This window comes from Ipomoea nil, unplaced genomic scaffold, assembly GCF_001879475.1.
Source record: "Ipomoea nil cultivar Tokyo-kokei standard unplaced genomic scaffold, Asagao_1.1 scaffold2805, whole genome shotgun sequence".
NCBI classification, from domain to species: Eukaryota; Viridiplantae; Streptophyta; class Magnoliopsida; order Solanales; family Convolvulaceae; genus Ipomoea; species Ipomoea nil.
In genome coordinates this window covers 1058419-1072500 of record NW_017619233.1, presented here as the reverse complement: position 1 = coordinate 1072500, position 14082 = coordinate 1058419, and the positions used below count along the sequence as shown (strand labels likewise).

Genomic DNA, 14082 nt, shown 5'->3' with positions numbered 1-14082 from the left:
CACTATTATTAAATTTATTTTACTTTTAATATTAATTTTTATTTATTAAATTCATAATTATCTATTAAATTAAATTTTCATAATTGTCAATAATATCATTATTAAATTTATAATTATCAATAACATTTGATCAAGTTTATAATTATAATTTCAATTATATAATTTTTAGAATGATAATAAATAATTAATTAATTAAAATATATGATAGTAAAATGGTGGATCCACAAAAAATTGGGAAAAAAATTCCAACTATTATATTAAGGATGCCCTTACGGATGTGAAATTATATCGTGCACCTTGACCTAAAACGTCGTCGTTTTGTATCTTTTAATTCCGTTTCCTGTTTCTGCCGTTAATTTTTATAAAAGAAAAATCATGTTTCGTATGTACAGAATTGAATAGTAGAATACAGATAAACTCCTAACATAATGCACATAATCTAACATAATTCATAATACAAATAAACACAAGTGTTAAAAAAAAAAAAAAAAAAAAAAAAAAAAAAAAAAAACCTGTAATGAGATTGGACAGACAGAACGGTGTCCGTCGCGTCAACTCCCCGCCAACTTATAAAAACGTTGTTGTTTTGGATCAAGGTGCACAATGCATTATGTGCCCTGATGCACGATTTAATAATCCTTACAGAGTATATTTTTTTTTATTTTTGTCAATACTCCCTTAACCCGCCGCCGTCTAGATTCTCCTGCTTCAAGTTCTATACCACTGATCAGTGATCACCCTCGTCCAGTCTTCCCACGAAATTCACTGTATGCAACCTTGATCTTCTACTTAATTACATTTGATTGTAGGTTTATCCGTTGATCCATTTTTATGCTTTCCATAATCCTGCATTAATCTGATTGTTTCTGTCATTCGTTTATTTTACATGTAAACTCACTGATTTGAGATAATAAGAGTAAATACCCAAAATGGTACCTCGATCTTTGAGGATATATATGTAGTTTATTTTTATGCTAACTTTGCAATTTTGACACGATTTGGTCCTCCATCTATTTGACCGTTTGTTGACCGCGATCTTTGAGGATATATATGTAGTTTCACATGCAAAACTCAAGAGAACGCTCTTGGAGGTGACATCGTTGTTTCGGAGGGGGAAGTGCTTCTCCGCTTGCTGCTTGGGGATCACGAGCCGGTTCAGCTTAGAGAACGCTCTTGGAGGTGACAACACCGTTTCGGAGGATGGAAGTGCTTCTCCGCTTGCTGCTTGGGGATCCCGAGCCGGTTCAGCTTGCCTACATCTCTTGGAATCACGGCTTTCTCGAAGAGCCACTCCACGGACTTCGACAATCTATCTATCAAAAGCTATAATCTCTCCGGCATAGGGTGCAGCGCCGGCAGTGGATTCAAATGTAACAGTGCAGTCTAGAAATGCAACCAGAACCTTAAAAAACCAACGATGGACCATGAAATTACATATATATCCTAAAAAGTGCAGTCAACAAACGGTCAAATAGACAAAGGACCAAATTGTGTTAAAATTGCAAAATTAAGGACTTAATTGGTTGAAATTAAAAGTCGAAGACCAATTTGTGAATTTAGCTATAGTCGAGGGACCATTTTGAGTATTTACTCATAATAAAATGCGATGAAGAATCACCGGTGTGATTAGCAATAACAGCTCGCGTTCCTCATTTCATTTGGTTTGCAATCCTAATTTAACTCCTAATCTCTTCTCATTGATCAATTGATCCAAGGAGAACATATGTTCAACCTATCTTCTCACTTCTAACAAAATCTCAAGTTGATTGACGATGATATTCACTTTGGTGTTATATATAGATACCGGAAAATTGTTTGGTTTGGATTTTGATCTCGAACTTGCGTAGACGGGGTTTGGTAAATAACTGTTAACCGTAATAATTGAATGGATTAGTGAATTTGACTAGTTGATAACATGTATTAGCTGATTGTATAAAAGTGTTTGGTAAATTAGCTATTAGCTTGTAGCTGATTACATGCAAAATGACTTTCTCAAAAAACGGTTTTGACTTTTGAGTAATTTTTTTAATTTTAGCATTTTGGAGCAATAAGCTGTTACAAAAAGCTAATTAATCAAACACTCATATTAATTGTTTAATCAAAAGTCAAACAGCTAATAGTGATCAAATAAGTCAAAATTAACTGATAAACTAACTATGTTACCAACCAGCTGGCTAGCTGGTTAATTTACCGATGGGTTGGCAAAGAAATATTGGGATGTATTCCGTAATTCTTAATCAAACAACTAAAAATATGGGTGCGAAGCATAAAAATGTTAAGGTCCTTAGTGCATAATGAACTAAGAGCTAAACTACAGCAAGTAGCAGATGTTAGGAACCAGTACAATGGTGATGGATTGCTAAGTATTAAATCAACATAAGTTGTTTTCCTAATACAGATATGAACCGTCTCAAGTGAGGAAGCCTACACTTAATAGGACGGAGTAATAAGCTCCAATTATTGAGTTTTTGTAATGAGTTACACCATTAAACGGCCACCTTTGCTTCATTGTTGTTTGTTGCTTTTATAGTGTTTTATCTCACTAGTCACTACTGAATTTGCTAGAAACAATCATGGCAATCATTATGGTCCACACAGTTATGTGGACTATACTATCAAATAATATACATTCCGTACACAAATAATGTATTTTTAATATATTAAAAATGTACATTATATTCAGGAAATGTATTAGTAAGGCTGTCAATATGGATTGAGCCTTTGAGGCCTGCTACTTAGTGGGCCTAGAGCGAGTAATTTGGCCCACCCCGCCACCTACCAGTCGTTATATCGTGGACCGCGGTGCACATGCACCACGGTCAAAACGGCACCGTTTCTTTAAGTAAAGAAACGGCGCTTTGTTAGTGTTAACGGAACGCGCTTTTTTGTATGTTAATTACCAACTGACACTACAGTATAGTATATCTAAAGCCAAGACCCTAACTCCACCACAAAAGTTAGTTCATGAGTGGAGGTTTGACCCCAACTTAAGTACCACTCCACAATTTCTTGTGGAGCCGATGTGGGATCGTATCACCGACACTGCCTCACGTATTATTTTTATATTATCAAATGAAACTGTAGTTATATCAAATGATACTGTAGTTGTGGTGAAATGAAACTGCAGTGTATATAAAATGAAACTGAATAACATTCAGTGGCGGATCCAGAAAATAATGTGAGTGGGGGCGTATTTAACTCCAGATCTCACTTCTAAGAAAAAATTGCATCTTTCACAATTCTGTCTGAATATTTCGCCACAACTTTAGAATTGTCAATGATAAAATATCAAACATCTATAATATGGTCCAAATACATTATAAATTATAATACAATATTTATGATAGACTACAAGATAGTCAATGACCTAGCCAAAACTATACTTGTTGACTACATTAAGTAAATGATAAATGATTCACAAAAAAAGTAGACTTAAAAAATATTTAATTTATTGAATGGTAAGAAGAGCTAAAATAAAGAAAAGAAGCTAAAATATACATGCAAAAAAATTAGAATTAAAAAGAATACATTTAATTTATTGAAGAGTGGAAAGAGTTAGAATAAAGATAAGAAGTTAAATGCCTAAAACATATAAAATTGCTATTGGTAAGTTTCAAACCTAAGACACTTTGTATTGCATTCAAGGTTAAATCTACTAATCTATTGAGCACTTTTGTGATTTATACATATACTTACATATTAGAACTAAGAGCTGAAGGGGGGCAGTGTTTATTGTACAATGAAACTGTAATTATATCAAAATGATCATATAGTTGTGTTTTAATAAAACTATAGTGTATATAAAATAAAATTAAATAACATTTTCACATATTTGAGTCTATAAATATCGAATGAAATTGTAGTTATATCGAAATGAAACTGTAGTTGTGTTGAACTAACACTGCAGTGTATATACAAAATGAAACTGAATAACAAAATTACGTTTTGCGGAAGGGTACAGAACGACAGAAAAAGATTGCCGTTTCTTTTCATTAAACAAAACGACGTCGTTTTAATGCACGGTGCATAATCAATTATACACTGCGGTGCACGATATAATTTGCCGCCACCTACAAGGCTTGCGGTTAGCTCGTCCAAATTTTGTTGGAGTCTCTATTCTCTAACCTATAGTAATATTTTAATAGACTAATCTAATATTCTAATTAGGAAATAGGGAATTGGAAATTAGGTTTAGTGAAAATTGAAAACTACAGATATATATATATATATATATATATAGCCCAAGAGAGTTAGGCCTATAATGGGTAGAAAAAAATGGCGGTCAAATTTTTTAATCAAATGAATGGTTCAAATTGATCAGTTTTTAATTTTTTCTTAAGATTTCCTAATTTATCATTAATGAATATGATTATCGGTTAACTTTTTCGTTAAATATTATCTTTTCTGTTAATTTATGTTAGTTCACCGTTAACTTACTCATTGATTTCAATAAGAAAGGTCTTCAGTTCGAACCGCATCCCAATCAAAGTTGGCATAATTAGTACTCTATTTTACTCATATTAAATTAAAATAATAATTTAGTAGCTACAACAAAAAATAATACATATGCATTTCTTTAATTTAGAATTATGTGTCTACAATGTTTTTATTCAAAAAAAATATTCATCATCAATAAATTAAATAAGAGAAATAATTTCATTAGTTATATTATCTTTATTTTTCTCCAATATAAAAATTCTTTACATTCAAATTCATCAATTGATTATATTCGCTACATTGTCTCAACAATGTGTTTATTATAAAAAAAATTATTCATTATCAATAAATTAATTAAGAGAAATAATTTTATTAGTTATATTGTCTTTATTTTTCTCCCAATGTAAAAATTATTTACATTCAAACTCATCAATTGATTATATTCACTACATTGTCTATTATTTTTTTATGCACTATTTTTTAATTAAATATCAAAGTTATAATACAAAATAATGCTATATATTTATTTACCAAGTATTTTATTAATACCATGAAAAAATTAAAAAAATATATATAATTAATAAAGTCAATCATATTAACTATTTGAGGGATTTGTTGACAAAGAGAGTATTCAAATCACACAACAAATTGAAGTGATAACTACATCGCAATGTCCTTGTTTGACAATCAGGAGTTAGCGGTTAGCGTTAGCGGATTATATTAGCGAACTTGACCAGCGAATTATATCAACGGTTGGTAAAAAGATATTTGAAAAAATTAGCTGTTTAGATTAACATGTAAAATGACCTAAGGGTATAATAATAATAATAATAATAATAATAATAATAATAATAATAATAATAATAATAATAATAACTGTTTTTAATATATATATATATATATATATATATATATATATATATATATATAAATAAAATTAAGCCAATCATATTAACTACTTGGAGGATTTATTGACAAAAAGAATATTAAAATCACACAACAAATTGAAATGAAAAACTATCTCGCAATGTCCTTGTTTGACAATCAGCAATTAGCTCTTCAATATTAGAATATATTTAATATTTTATGCCTTAATTTTATTTGCTCTCCCTTATGCCGCGTATTTGGTTTCAACCATACCTATACAATTATCTTATTGATAATTATAATCAATCTTGACTATATTATCTTGCATTTGTAAACTTTGTAAAATTACCTATTTAAATACGCAAATTCAACATTCAATTATCTATGCATGAATAATTCCAATATAATCTTGTCTTGATATGCTTTAAAGTACTTATTTAAAAACAATAAAAAAAGCATTGGACATTATCTCAATCGCGCAATGCGCGTAAAAAAAACTAGTATATATTATAAAGGGTGGGTAGCCCGTGGCAAGAAAATTATACTGTGGACCGCGGTCCACAATGCATTGTGGTCCAAGCATCAAAACGGTGTCGTTTCTTTTAATTGAAAAGAAACGACACCTGTTTTGCGTCGTCCGCAAAAAGTAACTTTGATTGTATAATATATTTAGTTTCATTTTGTGTACATTGCAATTTCATTTCGATATTATACACCCAAATATGTGAAACTGTTATTTAGTTTCATATTATATATACACTATAGTTTCATTACAACACAACTACATTTTCGATATAACTACAATTTCATTGCACAATATACACTCAAATATGTGAAATGTTATTCAGTTTCATTTTGTATACACTATAGTTTCATTTCAACACAACTACAGTTTCATTTGATAATATAAAAATAATACGTGAGGCAGTGTCAATTTCGATATAATGTAGTTTCATTTGGTAATTAATACACAAAAAATACGTGCTTCGTTAAACTGTAACGATTGCCGTTTCTTTAAGTGAAGAAACGGCGCCGTTTCTATGGACCACGGTCCACAATATAATTGCTCAATCGTTATGCTATGGACCCGTGTCCAGCATGCCGTTAGGCACTGTTATCTTTTTTTTTTTTTTTTTTTTTTTTTAAAAAAAAAAATTTCAGACCGCTTCGTTATAGGAGTATATGTTCATAATTTTATTACTATATGTTCATAATTGTAAGTTCATAATGTCAGAGCTTTATGTTCATAATTCTATAACTGTACATTCATACTTCCATAACTGTACATTCATAATTCCGTAACTGTACATTCATAATTCAATAACTGTAACTTCATAATTTTCGAAGCTCTATGTTCACAATTTTAGAGCTTTATGTTCATAATTTTATCACTATATGTTCATATTGTAAGTTCATAATGTCAGAGCTCTGTGTTCATAATTGCATAACTGTACATTCATAATTGCATAACTGTACATTCATAATTGCACAAGTGTACATCCATAATTCCGTAACTGTACATTCATAATGCAATAACTGTAAAATCATAATTTTCAAAGCTCGAAGTTCACAATCTTAGAGCTCTATGTTCATAATTTTATCACCATATATTCATAATTGTTAGTTTATAATGTCAGAGCTCTGTGTTCATAATTTTATAACTTACATTCATAATTCTATAATTGTACATTCATAACGTCATAACTGTACATTCATAATCCCATAAATGTACATTCATAATGGCACAAACGAATAACGCCGTTAACGGCATTAACGACGAGACAAAATCAATTTTTTTTAAAACTGAAATGACGCGTTTTTCCTGAAAACGACGTCGTTTTGGACTCGAGTCCACTGCATAATTTGCGATGATTGCTGCCCGTGGCCCTCAATTCCTCAAAGGCCTGCTCTTCTTAATTGAAACCCACCACCTACCTATATAAAGGGTCACAAATTATGCTGTGCAACCGAATGCACCTTGCAAGGTGCATACGGTTGCAAAACGGCGCCGTTTTGGTTAAAAAAACGCGCGTCCCACTTAAAAAAGAAATCAGGTTCGATTTCCGGCAATAGCATTTTTATATATCCAGAAATTCATAACTATATATCCAGAAATTCATAACTATATATCCACAAATTCAAAACTATATATCCACAGTGAATGAATGAAGTAAAAATCCACAATGAATGAATGAATGAAGTAAAAATCCACAATGAATGAATGAATGAAGTAAAAATCCACAATGAATGAATGAATGAACTAAATATCCACAATGAATGAACTAAATATCCACAATGATTGAACTAAATATCCATAAATTCATAACTATATATCCAGAAATTCATAACTATATATCCATAAATTCGTAACTATATATCCACAATGAATGAATGAAGTAAATATCTACAATGAATGAACTAAATATCCACAATGAATGAACTAAATATTCATAAATTCATAACTATATATCCACAATAATGTTTTGCCGAGAATCGAACCTAAATTTTTTTTTTTTAAAGTGAGACGCGCGTTTTTAGTCAAAACAATGTCGTTTTGCATCGTATGCACCATGCGCATGGTACATTCGGTTGCACAGCATAACTATTGATAAAGGGTGAGGCAGGCTTCTCCGGCTGGTAAAGCCCCTTTTGACGTGGGTTGGACATTTGGGTTATCTCTTGCTGGCAGTAGTTTGACGGGATATATTATGGGCTTCTTGGCTATTGTTCTTGCAACTCAGCATGACCCTGTATCTAACTGTCCATTTCTTTTAGGTTGGACTAATTTTTCTGACAAATCTTGTTCTCTGCCTATCCTTCTGAATCCACCATGTTTATATTCCCTAATAAATCTATTTTCTGGAAAGGAAATTTTTGGTTGAAATGTTCAATTATTGCTAGAATATTTTTGTGACTGCTGGATTTTTTTTTTTTTTTTTTTTTTTTTAAATTTTTGTCACTGCTGGAAGTTTTTTTTTTTTTTTTTTTTTGGGCCGTAGATTATGCAGTGAGTCCAAAACGATGTTGTTTTCAGCGAAAACGCGTCATTTCAGTTATAAAAAAAAATTTTGATTTTGTCTCGCCGTTAACAGTGTTATTCATTTGTGCCATTATGAATGTACAGTTATGGGATTATGAATGTACAATTATGGAATTATGAATGTACAGTTATGGAATTATGAATGTAAGTTATAAAATTATGAACACAGAGCTCTGATATTATGAACTTACAATTATGAACATATAGTGATAAAATTATGAACATAGAGCTCTAAAATTGTGAACATCGAGCTTTGAAAATTATGATTTTACAATTATTGAATTATGAATGTACAGTTACATAATTATTAATGTACAGTTCTGCAATTATGAATGTACAGTTATCGAATTATGAATTTACAGTTATGAAATTATGAACACAGAGCTCTGACATTATGAACTTACAATATGAACATATAGTGATAAAATTATGAACATAGAGCTCTAAAATTGTGAACATAGAGCTTCGAAAATTATGAAGTTACAGTTATTGAATTATGCATGTACAGTTACGGAATTATGAATGTACAGTTATGGAAGTATGAATGTACAGTTATGTAATTATGAACATAGAGCTCTGAATTAAAAAAAAAAAAAAAAAAAAAAAAAAAAAAAAAAAAGAAAAGAAAAGATAACAGTGCCTAACGGCACAGTTACCCGTGTCCAGCATGGATAGTGGACACCGGTCCATAGCATTCGGATTGCATCTTCTATGACTCTATGGTGGCAATGTAGGTACTTGCTCCAAATTCATGGATCCCATTGATTTCTTTCTTGAGTTCTTCATTTATCTTTTTTGTTTGATTACTCTATCATTTTTATTTTGGGTGTTATTGTTACACATGATTGATGATTGATGATCGAGACCTGATTCAGTTTTAAGATGATTAATGTACACCTACTTTATCACCAATTAATTTTAAGAAATATATATATATAACAACCAGATAGCTAAAGAACTCCGTAGTACTGATTCAGTAATCAAGTACTATGTTCATCATACTATAGCATCGGCGTTAGAGGAATTGCTACAAAATTCGTTACCATTTTCATTTCTCCCTAAGGATCTCTGTACTGCACCAATTCTTTAATTCCTTTATCAACTTGTGCTAGTTCTTCCATCAAGCACCTGCTGCAGAATCCCACAGCAAACATATGCAGAGCCTCCATTGCTCTCTGCTCATCCTTAACTCCAAGCTCGCACAGCTTCTCAGTAACCTCCTTACAGTGCTCAAGGAAAGAATTTAATGTCTTCTCCGCCGTGTTGTATGTGGTCGGGTTTGGGGTTCCTTCCTCGAGGTCGGGATGTTTTTTCTCTTGAGAATCTGCAGAATGGGTTAAGGAAGAGGTTAGGGAGGTAATGGTTTCCATGTAGAGTTCCAAGTCTTTGTTTATGTGTTCTTGAATCTCCTTCCAAGCAACATTATTGCTGCTTTGAAGTGCTTGTGAAAGGAGTTGTATGTTGCAGGCCATGAAGTATAATAGATCGGTGATCTTTGCGAGTGATTTGTGGAGGTTTTGGTAGCATGAAACAGGAAATGGTAAAGACCAAAAGTCTGGTTCCAATTCTGCTTGTGAGATGAACTTTCCTAGTAGGAGGACTTGAGATTTAAGGTGCCATTGCTTTTCCCTTAAGAGCCAGACTTTCCCCGAATCGAGCACGATATGTTCTGTGCATTTCTTGAGTGCCTCGAGGCTTGTGTGGAGGTGATATTTGGCTAAGAAGGCGGCTCGAGTTGGTTGGAAGAGGAGCTCCATGGAAATGAAACACGAGAGCCCAATGAAGGCCTCGGTGAGTCTCTCGATGGCGAATTCCTTTGGTGGACCGTAATCTTTTCTGCCCAGGATAAGTAATGCTCCTATAGCTGCTGAGATTCCCCCGGCTTGCCCGTACATTCTACTGTGCCTGAGAAAGCTGGTGAAGATGATCCATGGGAGGAGAGATATAATCTTGAAATTACTAATCCTTTGGAAAAGAGTGCTGCCCAGGACACCATAGATTGACCCCAATGCTGTTCCTTGTGCTCGGGCGTTTGCCAGTGTGAAAATCGCCTGTTTTCCTGTCTCGAAACTTATGGCAATTGTGAGACCTGACCAGTATCCTTTAGCTCGATCGAATAGCAAACCAAATAGCACTGCTAGCCCCAGCGAAAACGAACACTTACATGCAAAAATCATCCTTTCATTCCTCACTGCAGCTGCCATACTCCACTTATTGCTACAGCCTTGTTGGTTTTCTGAATCTTTAAGTCCTTCGTTACTATCCGGTGTCGTAGCTGATCCGTTTATGAACATTTTTAGGCACGAGAAGAAGAACGAAGCGGGGAGATCTTCGTGTGTGAGGAAATAAGAAGCATAGGGCAAGGACATGTCTATTGCCCCCCCTCCTGGGGCTGTCCTTTTGTGGCAAGGGAAAGAGCCTCTGGCTTGCTCTATTTTCAAACCAAGTTTCTCCAGTGCACTTTGCAGGATATTGAGGAGCTCTTCATCAATGGTTTTAGAGTGAAATGAAGGGTAAGTTGACAAGGCGATTTCCATTCCTCTCAGAGATGTTTCTATCTCTTCCAATCCATATACTGCAGGGTCTGTAAGTGAGGGGTTTAAGAGCTTCAGCCATGGCTTCTCCCACTTCAATCCCTCCTGCAAAAGTCCTATGCTTTCTAGGAGTTTTGCCCCGGTTTCAGCTAGGGGTTTGGCTTGGGAGGTTAGGGCTGCCACCATTGAAGTGTCTCCAGCTGCAACTGCTTGCGAGTATAGAGCAATCCTTTCTGAAGCATTTTTTGTGTACAATTTGTATAGCTTTTTCACCTGTATGTGGATGTACAAAAGGAAATTCCCTCACGGACTTAGTTCAATGGTTCAGTAGCAGTATGATCGGAGACGGAGCCAAAGAGGGACAGGGACAGGGGCAGGGGTAGCTGCCCCCTCACCCCACTCCCACCCCATATATAATATTTGTATGTATATATGTATATATAGTACATGTTTTAGTATTAGCATAAAAAATTATTAAATATTAATAAGAAATGGGCTAGATTGGTTGGTAGAGCACATGTTTGGTAATAGTAAAGGTTCAAGTTAATTATCTCTTTTGTTTTAATGTTTCGCTTTTGGTGGAAAAATTTTCTGAATTCGTCTTACTACTTTGTCTCCCCTCAACTGAATTTTTGGCCCCGTCCCTGAATATGATATGATAATAATGATAGTACGTAATATATTCGAGAGTCGTTGGTGCATGTCATATTGTCATCCCAACCCAGCCAATTTGGGTTGTATATGCTGATTTTGTTTTTTTGCCGTTGAATTTATTCTTATAGAATTATATATATATTTGAGCAGAGAGATATGGATGGAGACACACTATCAAATAGATTCTGATTTTAGAATCAGGCGGCAGCTAGTTAGCTATTCACTGACCTGCTTGATTGTGCTAATTGTACTGAAAAGGGCATGTGCTTTTATGGAGCATTTTTTTTTGTTTTTTCATTATTTGGTTGGAGACAATTTCACTTTTCTTATATTATGGAATTGAAATTCTCATGCCCTCCTCCAAAATTGGAACTCCCTTGCAATTCCACAACTCATGGAAAAGGAAAAAGGTATGTATTGACAAATTTGTCATTATTATTATTATTATTATTATAATTCAAAGTTATTTTAGTTTTTATATCAATTCTTCTATTTCAATTCTTAGTAATTATATTCTTGTCTACAAAACAATGAAATTTAAATTCCTATTTTATTCTCATCTTGTTTTTATCTTATGAAATTACAATTTTTTTTCTCCTTTATTTCCCTCATTTCAACCAAACGCCCTGTTTGAAATCACAAATATGAATATATATATATATATATATATATATATATATATATATATATATATATATATATATAGGTAATGTTTTTTTTTAAAATAAATTTTGGGTTAATTCTAATTTTGGTCTTTTCACTAGTTTTTTTTTTCTAACATTTGGTAATCAAATTTAAAATTGATCATATTTGATCATGGGTTATTGAAAATGTGGGCACTTAGGTAGTCTCACAATATTAAAAATGTGTTACTTTTAAAATTGATCAGATTTGATTAAAAATAGATGTTGGAGTATAATCTCTTAAATAGAAGTGACACAAGAGTAATTTGGGAGTAGATGTAGCATTTTTCCTTTATGAGAGAGATCAATGGTTTATTAGTGAATTTAGATTTTGAGGGGTGCATGAAAGAAATATATAGGCCATGTTTGGTAAATGGCTGTTAGCTGTTAGTTAATTGGATTAATTAGAATGTATAATTAGTTTATAATATTAGCTGATTGTAAAAAGACGTTTGTTAAATTAGTTGTTAACTGATAGGTGTTTGATATAATTTTTTTTCTCAAAAAGCTAATTAAAAAAGTTAATTTGAACAGTTTTTTGAATTCTAATATTTTGAAATTACAAAAAGTTAATTAACCAAACACTTACTATAATGGAGATAGAGTGGTGTATAGTATAGTATAGTATGTATACCTCAAAATATGCGAGTCGAGGAAGCGGAAAGATCAAAGCGAGGAGAGAAGCCAGGGCACCGAGGGCGGTGCTGGGGGCGACTCGGAGAGGGTGCACGATAACACTGGTGTGGACGCCATGAACAACGGCATCCACAAACACAATCACCAGCTGCCCGAAGGCGATCCGTTTGGACATTATGTGGGTGCTCTCCGGCAGCGCCACCACATAGGAGGCCAGCACCACCATGGCGGCGGCAATCCCCGGCGAGAGGGTGGCGCCGCCGGCAACCCAAAGGCCCAGCATGGAAAGAGGCATGACCTGCAGCGTGGCGTACAATGCGTGGCAGCAGCCCCTCAGGGCGTCGCCCAGCGTGGCGTCGGACACTATGAGGATGGCCGTGAGGTAAGAAAACGCCGGGAACGGAAACACGTGGGTTCTCAATGAGGCTGATATGTAGAGGGTGGCGCAGCCCACTATGGTGCACGTCAAAGCCGTCCGGGCCGCCGACTGCAACCGCATCCGCCACATCGCTCGCGTCCGCCCCTCCACCGTGGTGGCGGCGGTCGCCGCCGCGTGAGTCGCCATGATGACTATATTTATGGCCGGACAATTCACGTACACAAGATCGATGAATGAAGAAAATATAGACGTTTGCTTTTGAAGGGAATTTGACAGAGCAAGTTAGCTGCGCTACCAAGTCATTCTGACATATATAGTGCATGGGGGCTATTTATTGCGCAATAAATTCCATGAATAGTAGCTAGTAAAATATTATATATTCTTTTTTTTTTCTTCCAGGAATAAAAAGAATAATACATGTGTAATGAATCATAACTTTAACATGAATTTATTTTCGTTAAATAAAGTTTTGAGTTGAAATCTTAAAAGTAGTATATTAGGGGTGGGGTGAACTATCTAAGGTTGGAAGAGCTTATCTGATCTCTAATAGAATCTATGGACAACCAGCTTAACTGTATTGGAGGGCACCAAGGTTGGACTCCCATATGGGAGGTTGTGGGTTCAAATCAAATACTACATTGTAATAGATCAGATTCTTTATGCTCCATTAGGTTGAGAAAGTAATTTATGAACATATACTACATTGTAATAGAGTTAGTAGCATTCAAAAAAAAAAAAAAAAAAAAAACTCTAAAATTAGTTATTATTATAATATATAATAGCTTAACATGATTATATAATATGAAGTGGTTATGATGATGTTAAAAACAACAAGCTAGAACATTTAAAATT

The 14082-nt window shown here is 33.7% G+C and overlaps 1 protein-coding gene across 1 annotated transcript; it reads right to left on the bottom strand.

Moving 5' to 3' along the window:
• Window positions 1-9312: 9312 nt before the first annotated feature.
• Window positions 9313-13497, bottom strand: LOC109158007. The gene is made up of 2 exons (XM_019305827.1): window positions 12850-13497; window positions 9313-11151 (listed from the first exon to the last, which is right to left on the bottom strand). The coding sequence occupies exons 1-2, from the start codon at window positions 13414-13416 to the stop codon at window positions 9403-9405; spliced, it is 2316 nt and encodes a 771-aa protein (XP_019161372.1). The 5' UTR covers window positions 13417-13497; the 3' UTR covers window positions 9313-9402.
• Window positions 13498-14082: the final 585 nt, after the last annotated feature.

Excerpts from the sequence above, each read along its gene's own strand:
- LOC109158007 (XM_019305827.1), bottom strand. The coding sequence starts at position 13,416 with ATGGCGACTCACGCGGCGGCGACCGCCGCCACCACGGTGGAGGGGCGG. Across the intron at positions 11,152-12,849 it reads CTCGACTCGCATATTTTGAG|GTGAAAAAGCTATACAAATT; the intron begins GTATACATACTA and ends ATCCACATACAG.